The sequence below is a fragment of the Numida meleagris genome, chromosome Z (assembly GCF_002078875.1).
Source record: "Numida meleagris isolate 19003 breed g44 Domestic line chromosome Z, NumMel1.0, whole genome shotgun sequence".
Taxonomy (NCBI): domain Eukaryota; kingdom Metazoa; phylum Chordata; class Aves; order Galliformes; family Numididae; genus Numida; species Numida meleagris.
In genome coordinates this window covers 13,477,866-13,494,246 of record NC_034438.1, presented here as the reverse complement: position 1 = coordinate 13,494,246, position 16,381 = coordinate 13,477,866, and the positions used below count along the sequence as shown (strand labels likewise).

Sequence of the window (16,381 nt, the reverse complement as noted above, 5' to 3'; positions counted from 1 at the left end):
ATGGGCTGAGGGGGGACAGACCCAGGACAGCTGACCCAAGCTGGCTGAAGTGATGTCCAGTACTACATGGCATCATGCTGAACGCTGGTAGAATTGGCTGGGGGCTTCTGATGCTCAGAGACTTGCACTGTGTATCTCTCACCTTAGGTATTCCTTTTAATTCCCCACCCCTCGCCTTTCTCATCTATTAAACTATCTAAACCCACAGGTTTTACTTTTTTTTTCCCCAGTTCTCTCTGCCATCCCACTACAAAGGGTAATGAGCTGCCTGCTGGGTTAAACCAAAACAGTGTTATACACCTTGTGAACCTGGGTTGTCAGAGTTGCAGCCCTGTCCAGGGGCTTCAGCTTCCTCCTCCAGCTCAGCACAGTCACAGCCTGTTGCTCTCTCGAATGGTATAGTGAATGAGGAAGGGACTGAGAAAAACATACTTAGTGTAGTAGGACGGAAACCCTCACTGGAGCACCCAGCCTGCTAGCATGCTGAATACATAACGTGCTGTTCCTTTGTTCTCTACTGTTGCGGGCAGTTAGGAACATTTACCACGTGGTCGCTTAAGGACGTTCTTATCCACGTGAGTATGGGGATGCAGCAGTGCCCAGCCTCCTGCCGGCCTGTCTGCTCTGCTCAGCTGCCGTGCTGTGCCTGCCTGCAGCCTGGTTGTACTAGAGCACCTGATGCTGCTAGCACTGCTCCTTTTGTCATGCCCTTGCCAAATGGGGCTGGAAGGTGTGTGCTTTGCAGTCTGACTGCAGTTCTGAAAAAATATTTCTGAAAGAAGTAGCCATGGTACAGCACAGTAGTGTCTCTTTCTCAGTACTACAGTTTCCACTTAGAAATGTTTTTCTGAGCTCGTCAAAGCGGAGGACTATTAATATTTCCAGTGAGAAGGAAATAAGCCTTCATTCAGAAAGGTTCTCTTAATATGCCGTGTATACCCTTCTAGCCTTAATTTTATAAGGGAGGCAGTTTGTGTAATCTTGAAAGTGAGCCAAAAATTACTACCCTGGTTGTAAATGAATCTTAAGACAACTCTGTAGAGAAGAATTATGCCATTCTCTTTAAATTGTTTCTAGATTAGCTTGTTCTTTATTTACTTGCTCGTTCTTCTTTCTGAAATTTCCCACTTACATTCACCAATAGCTAGTACATTAACTTCCAGATACTCTTGATTTTTTGAGATTGTGGTGACTTAATCAGTTGCTGCTGGAGCACTGGCTCCAGCCAGTATTTATCCATGATGATAATAGAAGAAAATAATAAAAGGAAAAAAAAAAAAAAGGAGTTAGGGTAGCTGCAATCTAAGAATACTATGGAGGGATTATGATGATTTCTGTGTAACAGCTGAACCACAAAGTGTAGATTTCTCACTTAACCCTCCCTCTTTCATGCTTTTGTGTCAGTCTCCCTGGTTCCAGGTTGTTCTCTATCAGAAAGATGACTGAGACTGCATTGGGAGGCTGGGGGAAGGTTTGTGCCATCAAAGGGCATCTGGTTACTACAGTGCTATGCTGCACGTTGTTCTTTGGCCTCTCTATTCTGAGTTTGTATTGATGTTGGCTCTCTACTTCAGCATCTCATATACTCAGTGAGTGGGTACCTTTGAAGCTACAAGTAGCAATATATGAATGAGAGCAGTCTCTTGGTTGCTGAAACTCATGTTGAGGAGCATAGTGATAGGACAAGGAGTAATGGCCTAAAACTTCTACACAGGGAGTTCTGTACTAACATGCTGAAGAACTTCTTTATGGTAAGGGTGATGGAGCACTGGAACAGGCTGCACAGGGAGGCTGTGGAGTCAACTTCTGTAGAGACGTTCAAGACCTATGTGGACTCCTACCTGTGTGACTTATTGTAGAGTATCTGCTTTAGCAGAGAGTTGGACTCAGTGATCTCCTGAGGTCCCTTTCAACCCCTGTGATTCTGCGATTCTGTAATTGCACTTGTGAATATGTTTGCAAAGTAAAAATTGTTCAACAGTTGTGGATGGAATTCCAGAATTTTAAATCTCTTTGAATATTTTCCACTTGATGCAGGCTTAAAACTTTTATAAACACATGAATGTCACAAAATATGGATGATGTGATTTTTGGGGCTAGAGAGGCAGCAGAGTCCATGTTCTAGGTAGCTGAACACGTTTATCATTGTCTCCTTTTACTCCTCTCTCCATCCTTCCACGATCATTTAGCGTTTGTAGTAGCAGTATCTTTTTATGTACATCATCACCTTTAGTTTGCCAGGGGCATGGTCATAATTACAGAACTGCTATATATTGCTTTTTATTAATTAACTTCTTTTACTGTTGTTTCAGGCTTTTGGATGCTATTTTTCTACCAGCTGTCATCGCAACACCAAATTTTATACTGATCCTGTCGAAGCTGTAAAAGATATACCCAATGGGGCAACTATACTTGTTGGTGGTAAATGCTTAAATTCTTTATGAACACAAACTCTTATTCTATAGATGAGATAGTTTTGTTTTGGTTCTCATAATGTTAATTAATTTGATAATGCATATACTTTAAATGAGTGATTTTCAACTCTGCTAATTGTGGGACAGACCTTGTCAGTAAGCAAACCCCCATTTCTTAGGTGAGGGAAAAAGCTTCAGGAAAACCTTAGGTGTTTTTCCACGGTAACAAAGCATTAGACCTGCGCCTATTTGAACAGCGAAAGTAAACTCAGTCTTTTGGATTAACATCATTATTTCAAACAGCGAAGAGATGAATTTTGATTAGACTGTGTTTTTGGTAGTGTTCTCTATCTGTACCTGCCTTTTCACTGGCTCTCTGTGACCTTGAACAAATCACCTAAGCTGTTTATAGCTGTGGGAAGTGGAAGTACTACTTATCTACATTATTCTAAATATGTCATATTTCCAGAAGAGTTAAGAAACTGTGTCACATTAGCTTTCAGTGTGACTAGAGCTTTTGAATATTCTGATGATTTCACAATTTCTTGCTGTTCAAACTACTCAAAGACTATCTCTTTACTTAACTTGGTATAACTGATTTTTAGTCCTGAAGAAGAGTAATAAATTTAATGTTGTGAAACACAGGAAACATCATTGTGGTAATGCAGAATGACAAATAGGGAGAGTTGTATTTTTTTTGTTGCTGTTTGATAGGAACAAATGAAAATCTGATATCCTGTTGCAAACAAAATGCTAATAATCATAGTATCAGCACCTGGCCTAGGACTTAGACATCTCAAATGTACCATTTTGTTACATTTTAGCTGTATGAGGTTTTTGCATAATGAGCTGGGGTACGAGGTGCCTCAGCCTGGGTGAAGATCTGTGTTATCATGCTTCCAATTTACAGAACTTCCTTAGACGGTTAAGGTTACCAGATTTGTATCACCTAATTATAGGTTATGCTGCATGGGAGAAATCTTTGCTCCTTGTGTTTGACATTGTTCTGTGCAGTGAAGCCCTGCTTCAAAGGCCACTCGCAAATGAGTAGACATCTGATGGTAAATTGCTCTCATCCAGACTGTAAGCATCTAGTTGACTGGGAGGTTCAAGTACTAGGGTGCAACTCTTTCCAGAGGCAACTCTTTCCTTCTTTTCTTAGTCAGCTAAGGTGTTCTTTTCGTATTCCAAAAATACTCTTTAATTAACCAGTGCACATTCTCGCTTTGGATGAAGCTGTTTTTTCAAACACTTGTATTTTCAATTTTCTTTCATTTTGTGTAGGTTTTGGATTGTGTGGGATTCCTGAAAATCTCATCGGGGGTTTACTGAAGACTGGAGTAAAGGGTATTACAGCAGTCAGTAACAATGCAGGGTAGGTATATGTGTGTCTGTGGCTTAATAAGTACAGCTGAAATGTTCTGTTCCTGTGAGAATGCTGCTATGTGTGAAGAAGTATTACTTCTCATTGCAAGCATTTTCATGTTAACTGATGCAGCTGTTTTTGAAAGCGTTATTTTTGGAATGAGCCAAGAATACAGTTCTCTGTGTATACCCAGATTTTTCAGGGAAGAATTGTAAATGCTGTAGAACTCAGGTATTATATATATTTCTATATATTTAACTGGTGGATTGTAACTGAAAATATCAGTGATTTGTATGTCTGTTAAGACCAGAATTTTTCTTTGACCGCACTTCAGTGCTTTCTGACAACATTTTATTGCAGTAAAAGAAAAAAAGAAAAATCTTCACAGCAACAGTAGAGAATATACATGATGGAAGAGTGGAGAGTTTCTTTGGAGTGTCTTGAATTTTTTTATTATTCTAAGTGTTTGCCCATGAGAAAATGCATGTGAAATTGACAGTGAAAATAATTATTTTAGGTGTAGTTTCTGAGCTTCTCATTATGGCTAACTTTTACACAAGCTGTTTGTTCAGAATCCCTGTGTCTTCACATAGAGAAATAACTATAGCCACTTCTGTTAAAGTGCATTATTATAGAAATGAAAGTAAATAAAAATACTGACATACAGAATATAGTGACACATTTGAAATTGATCTGCTCAATAAGATTGATGTTCATCTCCTTGGGTCGTGTTGTTGACCAGCATCTGCAGGAGGCCCTAAATTTGGTTCAGTGACTTACCCTATTAAATGTCACCTACAGCAACAAAATAATCTGGGTGTTATTTGTTTCACTGCGGATTTGAAGAATATGGACTGATGTCTCCTAGTAGCGCTGTGCATTCTTTAGCAATCTTTTTCATTAGGGGGCTTATTCTAAACTCCTGCCTTGTGAAGTATGAACATTCTCACTGCTGTGTATACTGGAGTTACACAGCGCAGACAGTAAGGAAGCTAGTGTGGGAGACTTCTTGCCTTTTTTTGGTGATGCATATTTTCAGTGAATGGTGATTTCTGTGTTATTACATTTTCTGTGAACTATTTACTTTTGAATGATGCATTTGAGGTTAAATCATAATGAGGATTTTATATTGTTTTCATGGTACTTTGTCAATCATGAGCACTTTCCTAGGGTTGGAATTCTCTATTTTTTTCACTTTAGAAGCTCAGCCTTTATCCAGTTGTGGGGGAAAAAAAATAAAGAATGAGGAAACTGGTTTTTTTTCTGTGCTTTCATCAAAGCAAGAGATATGAATTTGTGAGGCAGAAAGAGGGTACAAAGAACTTGATTTCCTTGTGTGAAACAAAAATAGATGTCAAACTCTGCTTCCTCAATTCCACCAGCCTTGATAAAGAAGTGAATTACATTGGATTTATCTAGTAATCCTTTGTGCTATTACATGTGCATCATTACTTCTCTTTTATACTTTGTCCATAGGTGTGTATCCCAGTCTGTTTTGTTTTTAGCCAGACCGAAGCTAACATAAATTAAAACTGGAATATCTTACCGAAAAATGCAGCTATAGCAATTAATGACAAAAAACAAGCAAACATGCTGTTTTGAAAGTCATTATCCCTTCTCATGTAAAATATCACAGCAAGGAAACTCCAAAAATCTGCCTGTGGTCTTTTGTACTACCCTTCCAAGTGAAGACTTAGTAACTGGCAAGATAAACTTCTGCCTTCTGTTAACTATTGTTATGGATATTATTGCCTGGATAGTAAGCTAATACCAATGCATACATTGAAGTGATCAGCAGTAATATAGGGAAAATTGTTGAAAAATATTATTCTGTAAGCTTTGACATCATAAAAAATGTATTTCATCATTTCATCAAAGACAATATTTTTTCTCATATTTAAATATTCTTAGCAATTTTGGAATATTCTTTAGAGCTACCTTGACAATTCTTGAGTATTTTAGTTTGTATGTAAGATCAAGTTGCCTGAGTACGTGGCCCTCAAGCTGCATTACAGTATGTCAGATGTTTAATAGAAGGTCACTCCGCTACGGATTGACTCTTGCTAGATAAAAGTATATGAGATGTTTATGCTTAGTTTTGTTAGGTTACTATTACTCTCTCCTGTTTGAACACTTTGACTGCCTTAGAAATAAGCTACAAATTCTATTTTTATACTTATTTTTATAGAAGGATGATTGTGGCTTTTTTCTTTTTATTATTATTTTAGAATTTGCTCCTGTATGTAGGTATGTTGTTCCTGTACATGTAAAAATATATATATGTATGAAAAACAGACATCTGAGGCTGAAGCTCACTGTGCATTAACCTTCTGTTTTGTTTTTTTTTTTTCAACGCCTCTTGCTTGCCATTGCTTATGGACGGATAATAAATATAATTTGTATCAGCACATAGACAAACTCAAGCCCCTCAGTCTCTTGGATGTTAAAAATGGGAGAATTGGAAACTGTTACTATTATGAGAGGAAAGAACAATCTCATAGAAAAGATCAGTCACTCTTCCTAATACTCTGATTTCAGAATGATACGCATTTATGTAGTGTATGGATGCTTTTGGGAGGCAGGCAGAGATTTAAAAGTGAAGAGAAGCAATGTGGGGTGCAACAGAGCAGCTGACATTTTGTATTGTGTTCTCTCTCTCAATATATAGATAGTTGGTGGTTTTGTAGGCTGGAATTAATTTGGCTTGAAAGAGTTGCCCTGGAAAATCTTGCATCTCTGAGGCTGGAGACCTGACTACAAAACGTTTGGTTGCTGCTGGGAAAGTAATGCTTAATTCATTTTCGCTTGAAACTAGTTTTCCATGAATGTTCTTGGAGGTCTGATCAGCTCCTTAGAGAACAGTATGATGGTCCAGGCCTCTTTTTAGGCATAGTAGGCATTTAAGTCTGTCTCCAGTGCAAGCTTCCACACCATCAGATTTTAAAAATGCTTCACATCTGCATCCTTCTTTCATTTTGTACAGCTGCTGGTGCTTGTTACCTTCAGGGGTCGGCTGGAGCAGCAGTTGTGCTAGGCTTTAGTTGTAGGATAGCATATATGGTGATTGGAAAATGCCTGAGAACATCTGAGGTTTTCATGAAGTCTAATTTTTAATCTTGTGTTGAACAATACCACTTATTTTGAAATTAACTTAGATTTAAGTCTGTTAACTTAATAGAACTGCCTGTTCTGTTGTTTTTATGTATTGTCTTACTGTTGTATGGAATTTAGCCTGCTATAAATCGGTAGGGTTTGGCATGCAGATTAAATCACATATGTTGTCATTAATAAAATCAGAGTCCTCATCACAGTGAATAATATCATTTAAACATCTTAGAATGCTCTTGCAGTTGAGAACAGGAGGAAGGTTCAGCCAAGTTTAGAAATACTTGGCAGCATACGGAAACAGCTAAAAGGGAGTGGTGTGTTCACAAGATCACACCTTACTGTGTGTTACTAAAGTGAAATGGGGAGGAGATGCTGTCTCCAAGACATTCCTAAATTCATCTTGGTTGCTGGCAGGTATAGTCTTTTTTTTTTTGACCTGTGAAAGGCTTGCCAAGAACGAGATGTACAGTAGTGTATGAAGCACTTTTGTGCTCCTTAGTTAGAAACTTGATACTGCTTAACATACTCCCTGTTGCTGTGCATTGTCGTCAGGAGTAAACTTTGCACTAGCCAGTGAAATGGCGCATTTAAGAGCAGTTACTCTTTCGCCAAGCCAAACAAGGCAAAGTGTTTGAAAGGGAAGCAATACAAATATCCAGTATCTCTGCTATTTACATAGCTTGCTGCAAGGGAAGCTGGAACTTGTGAACTGGAGAGATAGTGAAAGATTCTATGGTGGGTAGGTGTGCTTTTAAAATACGTACTCTCACACCTTCCTTATAACTTGTTTTGACAATGTTATTCATATTTAAGTTTTTCCTTTTTGATATTTGATTGTGTCCTTTAATTTAGAGGATTCAGTCTCAATAAATTTCTAGAATCCATTTTATTTAGTCTGTGTTTCACTGCTGTTTATATTTGATTAATTACAGTCAGTACATCCTTGTTTTAAAACTTGATTCAGTAAATTCCCAGCATAGTTGTGACTGACATGCAGTACCTTCTTGCACATGTCTGCTTTGTGTCTGCCTTATAGATTCATAAGTTTCTCTTGCATACTGACTTCAGTAGGCCTGAGCATTTCCAGCCAGTTTTTACCGTGGCTTCCATAGTGCAGTCTTTCAAGCCTGTCGTTTCAGGATCTGTGTTACAACAACAAAAAATATGTTCTTGTTGCTAGAAGTCAACAGAGCCAAATATTTTAAATGAGAATTTAAGAAATTAGTTTCAAATTACTATTTTTAATTAATTGTACTAATTGAAATGGCCAACTAATTCTGGATATAATCTTATTTTGATGTCAACACTTTCATTCTGTCTGTCTCATCTCAATAGACTGAGTTTGTGCTGTGAAAAAATGAAGTCCATTACTTGTACTAGCTGCACATGTGTTCTGACTTGCATACTTCCCTCTGGATTTTGTCTGTTTTGTGGCCTACATATGCATTATTTTTGAACATTGGGGTTTTACTTACAGTAAAAAGTAGAAAAGTCACAGCTAGTATCTCTAAAATACTAATTATCAGGGTGATCATTTAAATTGAGATTGACAGTATGCTGTCAGATTATCACAAATTCAAGCTGTCTGCTTAGAAGGCGTTGCCAGCCTTTTGAACTTTTTGTGTCTGTGCCCTTTTTGTAGAAGTTATTTCTTGTGTTACAATGTTATGCATTAGTAAGGGGAAAATAGCTTTATGATAAACACGTAGTCCCGTGATTAAGGTCACTAAGTTACTTAGATCCATTGAATCTAAGGTCTGATTTTTGGTAATGGACAGTTGTGCAGTCTTCAGAAAAGGAGCTACACTGTGTCAGTTCTTTGATGTACAGTTTAGATGGTAAATTTACTGCGTCCCTTGGTATGCCGTGTTCTAAAGCATGAATGGTATTTTTCTATTCTTAGCATTTTTTTTTTCTGTATTTAAACCAGGACTAATAACCTAGAACGTTAAGACTTATCTCAGTTGTCAATAATTGCTTTGCATTGAATATTGCTGTTAAAGCTAAAATGTCTGCTATCTTTGCCACAGCCTTCCTAATTGTTCATGTGTTTGTAATTCCCATGCCCTAATTAGTTCCTTGTAAGGTAGTATATCTGTTTCCTTCTTTTTAAGTTAAACAACAACAACAACCAAACAAACAAAGCCCTCCAGTACAAGTTTTTTTCCAAATTCACAGAATGCTGAGATGGGTTTCCACATAGTATATCAGTAGGGTCCGAGGCATGAAAATGATGATCACTTGGTTTGGAGCTAAAAATATAACTTTAAAAGTCTATTGGAGAGCACGAAAAAAAGCTGGTATGTACACAAAGATACAATCAAGATTGTACTCAGAATATCTTAATGCTGCATGTGTCATTTCTGTATGTACATTAAAAAAAAAATTATTTAAACATCCAAAATTAAACATACTTGCAAAAGTGAAATGCACGGTCACCAATTACTCTTTCTCTGCTTATGACAAGTTGCCAAAGTAATGGAGAAAGGCGTGTAAGACATTTTTAGTGTTAGGTTGAGTATGTGGGGCAATTTTCTTCCCCCACTCTCAACTTACATTCTTTGTAAATATTCTAATCAGATGCTTTATTACAGCTGTTAGACTGTTGACCTGGTATGAACTTTAAATCTCTCAAGATCTGACCAGGTCATCTTGCTAATTTTAGTTTGGAAGTTATTTAGGGTTTTAGCAGGGCAGACTGCCCTAACGTACTAAACTTTGCACCACATGGAAATATTGAGAAATCAGTTCAGTAGATGTCTTTCTGGTTCTAATTACAAACAAGAAAAAATAGGTAAAGGACTCAGCGTGGTTGAAAAACTGTCAGCTGGGTTTTTAGGAAAGTGATGACAAAAGTTGACTGAACTTTTGGCCAGGAGGCTTTTGAAGTATGATGCATGAATGATGAAATCCAAATATTCAACAGGTGAAGTCTATACTATTTAACTTTGTGGTGAAGGAAAAACAAGGTAAATTTTAAAAGTTCTGAATAGAGTATGTGTTTTGTTTTTGTTGTTATTTTCTTAAATGATGCCATATCCAACTTCATAACACAAAAAGATGAAGAGTCCTTGCAGCTAATGTAAGTTTAGAATGTACAATACTTGTCTTCCTCAGAAATTATCTGTCTTCACATCTTCTTGATGAACTGGCATTGATGTCTGTGCTAGTCATTCTTACATCAGTGATAGTGTTTTTCTTTTGCTTGGGTTTCTTTTGAGGGCTTTGGAGGAGGATGACGAATGAACAATACTATTATTTTGTTGTGATGTTAGAGCTGAGATGAAGTCACTGGAGTAGGGAAGACAGTTTCCTTAAGGAGGCTTCAGTAGTGAAGAGTAGTGCAGAGGGATTTAATGCTCAGTCATGGAGACAACTTGCAGGCAGATCTTCATGCCTCCCACCAGCCATAGACTCCTTTTTCTTCCCCCCTCAGGGAGGGGCAGTTCCAGACTGCTGAAAGTGATGCAGTGGGTTGTTTCTTTTGTCATTTGCCAGGGTTTCTGGAGGCTGTGACCTGCCTTGCTTTCTGTCCTACCTCTTACTGCCTCAACACAAAGAAGCTCCAGTGCTTCTCTCTTCCTGTACCTTAGTCACCCTCTCTGGCATAGCTTCTGGCTCTCTTTTCTGCCTTCCCTTAACCAGTTTTCATTAGGACAGGTGGATAAATGTCCTGGGAAAAAGGCTGATTGTAGTTTTCCTCTCACTGCTATCACTGCTAACTCTCATTGCTTATCTTCCCTCATTCCTCATGTAGTCTTTTGGGAGCACAAGATAGAAAAGAAGCAAAAACAGGTCTTGCAAAGGATCACATTCTGATACTGTCAGGATTACACTTGATGATATATATATATTTTTCCTGTTGCACTGTGAATGTGCATCACTAAGAACTCAGAAATCAGGTATCTATCTGATTTCTTCCGTTATGTACTTTTTCACATTGGTCAAGTTGCATGCCAGTGTTAGAGTGGCCCTGTGAGCCTGAAACAGTAAGGCTGCATTTCTAAGAGGCGCCAAAAGTACAGTGAGTGGTCCATCCTTCTTAGCTGGGTAGTCTGTCTGAACTTGCTCAAGAAGTATGGACATAGCAGCAGACACAATTGTATGTAAGTTCCAGCAGATTCTTTTGAAAACTGGAAAGCTAAAGTTACAAAGTAAGAGAAACAAGATGAAGCCTCTTTTAAGTGGTCAGAGATGGAAGAAATTGTTTCTCCCTGACTTCTAACCTCTTGCCTGGAAGTTTTCTAGCACTGGAGTAGGTCTGTGCCTTATCAAGTTTCATGCATAGCTATGCAACACTCTGACCTGCCAAATGCCTAGAGAGAAACTGTTCCTGCATCTCCAGTAACTGACTAGTGGTTTCATATAAAACATTCTCTAGAAGTAGATTATGCTTTTTTTTTGTGGCAAGTTTCAGGACAATTTAGCTTTTGCCTGAGTTGGGCCTTGCCCAACTATTCTTATTACATGCTTTTATTTCTCAATCCATGGACTCCAGGGGTGATGCAATTACCCTCTCATCCTTTTGATCACCAGACAGTAGAAGGAGGAAAGTCAGGTATGTCAACATGTTTGCTCTTCTTTGACCAATGTGATTTGATACTACTAAACCCAAGTATATATATTAACCTTTCATAACCAGTGACTTCTAGTCTTGGTGTGATCTACTGGATATATCCACCTTAGATCCTGGAGAATCCCTGGACAGCAAGTATATATAGAAAGACTTCTTTATAAGAGACATGGAAAAAAGTCATAGTGCTAATTGATTCTGCTCACTAGCATTTTCAAATGTTTCCAGTAAGGAAACCAACCCTTTATATGTAGACACCTACTTTTCTTGGACACTGTAGATGTATATACACAAACAGAGAGGAGAGTGCAATTACCTCCATTTACTCAAAGAGAATTTGCCATTTGCAGGAGTAGTTTGACAGCCCAAGTCTCAGTTTTGTGTTTAATTTTTCCATAATCAGTTTTCTATTTCTACTTCATTAGTCTGTGTGAGGCTTCTTGGTGTGTGAAGCTTGGAAACTTGGTACAATCATCTTCCATGTGATGTTGTATAATGTATTTTGCTTTAGAACTCAAAGAGATAAAGGTATGATAACTGCAAAATACCTGAAACGTATCTAGAGTGCAGCATTGTTGTGTAGCTTTGACTGCTTGTAGGTATATTTGAAATTTGTGGGCTAGATGCAGCTTTGGGTAATTTTTTGATTAAAAAGGCTGACACTAGTTTTTGACGGGAAGATTTCATCAGTCTGGGAGAGATAAAAACAATAGGAAGTAATGTGTTGCTAAACAATGAGAGGTAGTTGATTGTGATTACATTTTCTGGTTAGCACTGGTAGAATGGAGACCATGAACTTGGGTCATTTACATTCTTGATGAGTGCCATTTTAGATCTCTTATTCTGTTTTTGTTTCATGTATTCTGTTGATTCAGATTTCATCCTAATACAGAATAGGAATCTTCTAGAAATCTTGGCAGTTTTGAGGATGAAAGAAACCATTCTGTGTAGCACTAATGTGCACTTTCCTTCTTCTTCTTTCCTTTCCTTCTTCTGATGGCGTAGGTAAAAACTTGAACAACTTCCACCATGCCTTTTTCCTTCCTATTCAGGGCAACGCATTTTTATTATGCTTACCTTTGTTTCATTATTTAAGGGGCTGAACTCAGATTCAGATATACAGGATGTATTCTTTCCCTTTCCATTTACTCAGTCAAGGATATTTTCCTATTATTTGATAGGAAGGGCATTACCTCCAAGACACATTTAGGGATAACATTTTCAGCGCAAACAAAGCTGAAAAGTTCAAAGAAACTTTTGAGCTGCGAACAAAAAGACCAAGAAAGCAACACGATATGGAAAAGGAGAGCTAACAATCACGAAGGAAAATTAAAAAAGGAAAAAAAAAATTAAAACAACCTTACATTGAAAGAAACCTCCCTAAGTCAGTAGTTGCTGTTAAATTTTATTCCAGGATAGAGATGTAGGATAAAGGGCAAAGTGTGGGGAGGATGGAAATGACAACAGCTTTCTAACAGTTGTGTGAAATGTTGTTTTCTTCAGATATTCAGAAAGGAGGAAAAAACAACAGGAAACATGAATGAAATGTTCAAAATGAGGTTTTGAAGGGAAATGAAAGAAAAACTGATGTGAATGAAAGACGAACGTTATTTCAGATGGACAGCTGAACGCTAGTTGAGTTCTTAGAAAAGATGGATAGCATAATATTTATTTTCAGAAATGGACATATGAAATAAACATATAAGTAAAAGCAATTGGCTTTTGCAGTGCTGCTCTGAAGATGAAATGCCCCTGGGAATGGAATTAATTTTGTGTTATCAGGCAGGCAGAGACTCCTGGTGCATGATTGCCTAAAGGTAAAATGCCTCTTCTCACTGTGCTTGGAAGATAAGGCTGCATGGCCTATGTGCTTAGTGACTGATCCTCAATGCAATTTTATTTTTGAATAAATGGACCTCCTTTGATGGATGGAGAAAGATTAACTAAAAAATGAGAAACAGCTTTGGATGAGTATGAGAACTTTTATCCAACTCTGTTTAATTTCTTATAGAAATCTTTAACTGCAGAGTTTTCATTGAGAGGTCGTACTTTCCTGCAGCAGATGAGAGAATCAAGCATATCTCCATGGGATTAGGCATGAAGATCTGCAAAATCCTGCTAGGGGTAATATGCTACAGTAGCTGCTGCTTAGACTGTGGAAGCCAACGGAATAAATCTTGGTGAAAGGAGGCAGAAATTTCTTTAGTAATTACAACTGTCCCCACCCCTTTCTCATGTGTATGTGCAATTAGAATATTCTCTGCATGCAGAAGTCTTGTGTCTGCCTGTTTCTGTTGAATAGCTTGCAAGTTATGAAACTAAGAGCGGTGTTAACTTTGTGAGTGGTACATAGGAGACTGTGATTTGTGGACAGTTTGAAATACTGCTAGACTATAAAACTCTGCAGACTCTTATTTAACTTCTTTTGCTATGCTGTACTCTGCTTAGACAAGCCCATTAAACTGATTTCAAATATTAGCTGAACTGTTATATTTGCTCATGATCTTTTTGTAAAGAGAAGTTAGAGTTTGATGGTTTTATTAGGAATTCTCTTTGTTTTGAGAGACACATAGCAGTGCTTGTATTTTTATTTTTTTTTCCTCCCTTTCTTTGTCCCCCTTGCTTTCACTTTTTTTTTTTTTTTTTTAGTATCAAAAGTGCTGGAAGTTGTTCTGTAGGGAGTTAGGAATATAGGTTGTTTCCAGGCAACAGATGTTTCTCAAGCCTTTGGCAGTGGGACACTTGCCTCTGTGTGGTATTGCATCAGACCTGGATTTCTTTTATAGGGCGGAGTTGGGGAGTGGAGAAAGCTTTTAAAATGTTTTTACATCTGGAGTACATAAAATAAATTTAGAAGATCATACCAGAAAATGTTACTTTTCTTCCTCATGTAGTTTCCAAATTGCTTGAGCATGTATAGAAGTAAGTTGCCAAATCTTAAAATAGTCCTTGTTATAGATGCAATTAGGAAGTCTGACTTCATATCTTACTCTTTGTAGTTGTTGTGAATATTGTGATAGGAAAGGAATAGCTGGTGGTGGTACTGCTCTCTCTGCTCAGCCCCTTTTCCTTTTCTTGCAGTACTGGGACCCGTACTGCAGTGCTGGCAAGCAGGAGGATAGCTGTGCTGTTGTATTCACTCTCCTTGAAACTTAAGCTGTTTTCATGTACTGAGGTGTTGAAAGTCTGACTAGTAAGCTTATGCTCTTTGTTGATCTGTTCATTTCTGTGGAGCTTTCTGAAGTGTGAAATGCTATACATTACGTACCACAACTGAATTACTGCAGTTCTCTAAGTCAATGAACTGCTATTAAACTTCAGAATAGAAATGATAAGCCCATGGATTAGATTTGCCCTTACCACTTTTCTAGAAGAAAATGTATGTGTGTGCTAACTTTTTGAATCTGGCCTTTTGAAAGGATGCCAGGAGGTTGCAGCTGAAGTGTTTAAAATCACATCCTAAATTGATGGAGTATTAATGTGTTTTAAATAGGGTTTAGGCATTGCCTAGCAGGGTCTTTCCTTTGATCTGCATGGATGTTTTGTACAAAACAAATACTACCTGGCTTACTGAGCATTATGACTGGATTTTTAAGACGGTATTTACTTATTTTTATGGGAAAAACATTTTTATGTTTTCTTTTTTTCATTACTTTTACATACCTTATTTATACTTTTTATTTATTTCTTTCTTTTTCCCCATTGCCATAGTATGTAACACTACTGTTAGATGATATTCTTAAAAATAGTTATAGTAATTCATAAAGAATAGTAGTCTGATGCATTACTTTCTTATGTGGCCATCAGTGGTAAGAATTCATTTCCGACTATCTAGAGTAGAAGGATGAACTGTAGGGTAAGAATACCAAGAGGGCAAAATTAGTATTGAGAAGGGATATATATTTTTTAAAGCAATTAATATAATTAGGAGCTTTTCTTCAAGAACAATGTTTGCAGTGGGTGTTTATAATGCAAGCACTGGATTTGGTTTCTTGTAGGACTCTTAATATTTTTCAGTATTTCTTCTGAAATATGAAGTCAGTTGTGAATAATTGTCTTACTGAGTTGAGACAACTGATGGCAAATACACATTGCTTTTGTGAGATGCTTCTGGATTATTGCATCTCTTCTATAGTAGGAGTGGAGGACCTGAGTTCTCAACTCATTTGTTAGAGACCAACACAAAAGTAGAAGAGCTTTACCTGTCTGCCAATATCCTGCATATTGTATTGGGAATACAAAAGAAACATTCATAATATGGTCTCTGTTTATTTCTGCTTTTATATTTTAACATAATGGTTTATCAAAGTAAAGTAACTTTTTTTGCAGATTCCCTTTGTCACAAAAACTTCATGTTCTTGTCCTACCAGTATGCACTATAGAGTGATAAATGTCGTAACAGTGCTGAAGACTGTCTGTCTTCAGAAGGTTTGAATTTAGAATTGGAACTGGAGGATATTTGCTATCTTTGGCATTCAGATTAAACTGGCATTGTGAAAGACAGTATCATGATAAAATCATGGAATGGTTTAGATTGAAAGGGACAGCAAAGATCATTTAGTTCCAGCCCCACTGTCACCAGCAGGGTTGCCAACCACTAAATCAGGCACTACATCTGGTTGATCAGGGCCCCATGTAAGCTGGCCTTGAATGCCTCCAGGGATGGGGCACCCACAACCTGTCCGGACAGCCTGTTCCACCACCTCACCAGTCTATGGAAAATTTCATCGTGACATCTAATATAAACCTCCCCTCTTTTAATTTCAAACCATTCCCCTTTGTCCTATTACTATCTACCTGTGTAAAAAGTTGATTTCCCTCCTGCTTATAATCTCCCTTGAAATATTGGAAGGCTGCAATGAGATCTCCCTAGAGCCTTCTCCTCTCCAAGCTGAACAAGCCCAGCTCCCTCATTCTTTC

At 37.7% G+C, this 16,381-nt stretch overlaps 1 protein-coding gene across 2 annotated transcripts in view; it reads left to right on the top strand.

Annotated features, from left to right (window-relative positions):
* Positions 1-16,381, top strand: part of OXCT1 (3-oxoacid CoA-transferase 1) — a 96,551-nt gene that overhangs the window by 1,313 nt on the left and 78,857 nt on the right. For both annotated transcript variants that reach the window (XM_021379497.1, XM_021379496.1), the window contains exons 2-3: positions 2,313-2,421; positions 3,699-3,789. In XM_021379497.1, coding sequence (XP_021235172.1) covers positions 2,313-2,421; positions 3,699-3,789 — 200 coding nt within the window. The remainder of the gene's footprint in view (positions 1-2,312; positions 2,422-3,698; positions 3,790-16,381) is intronic.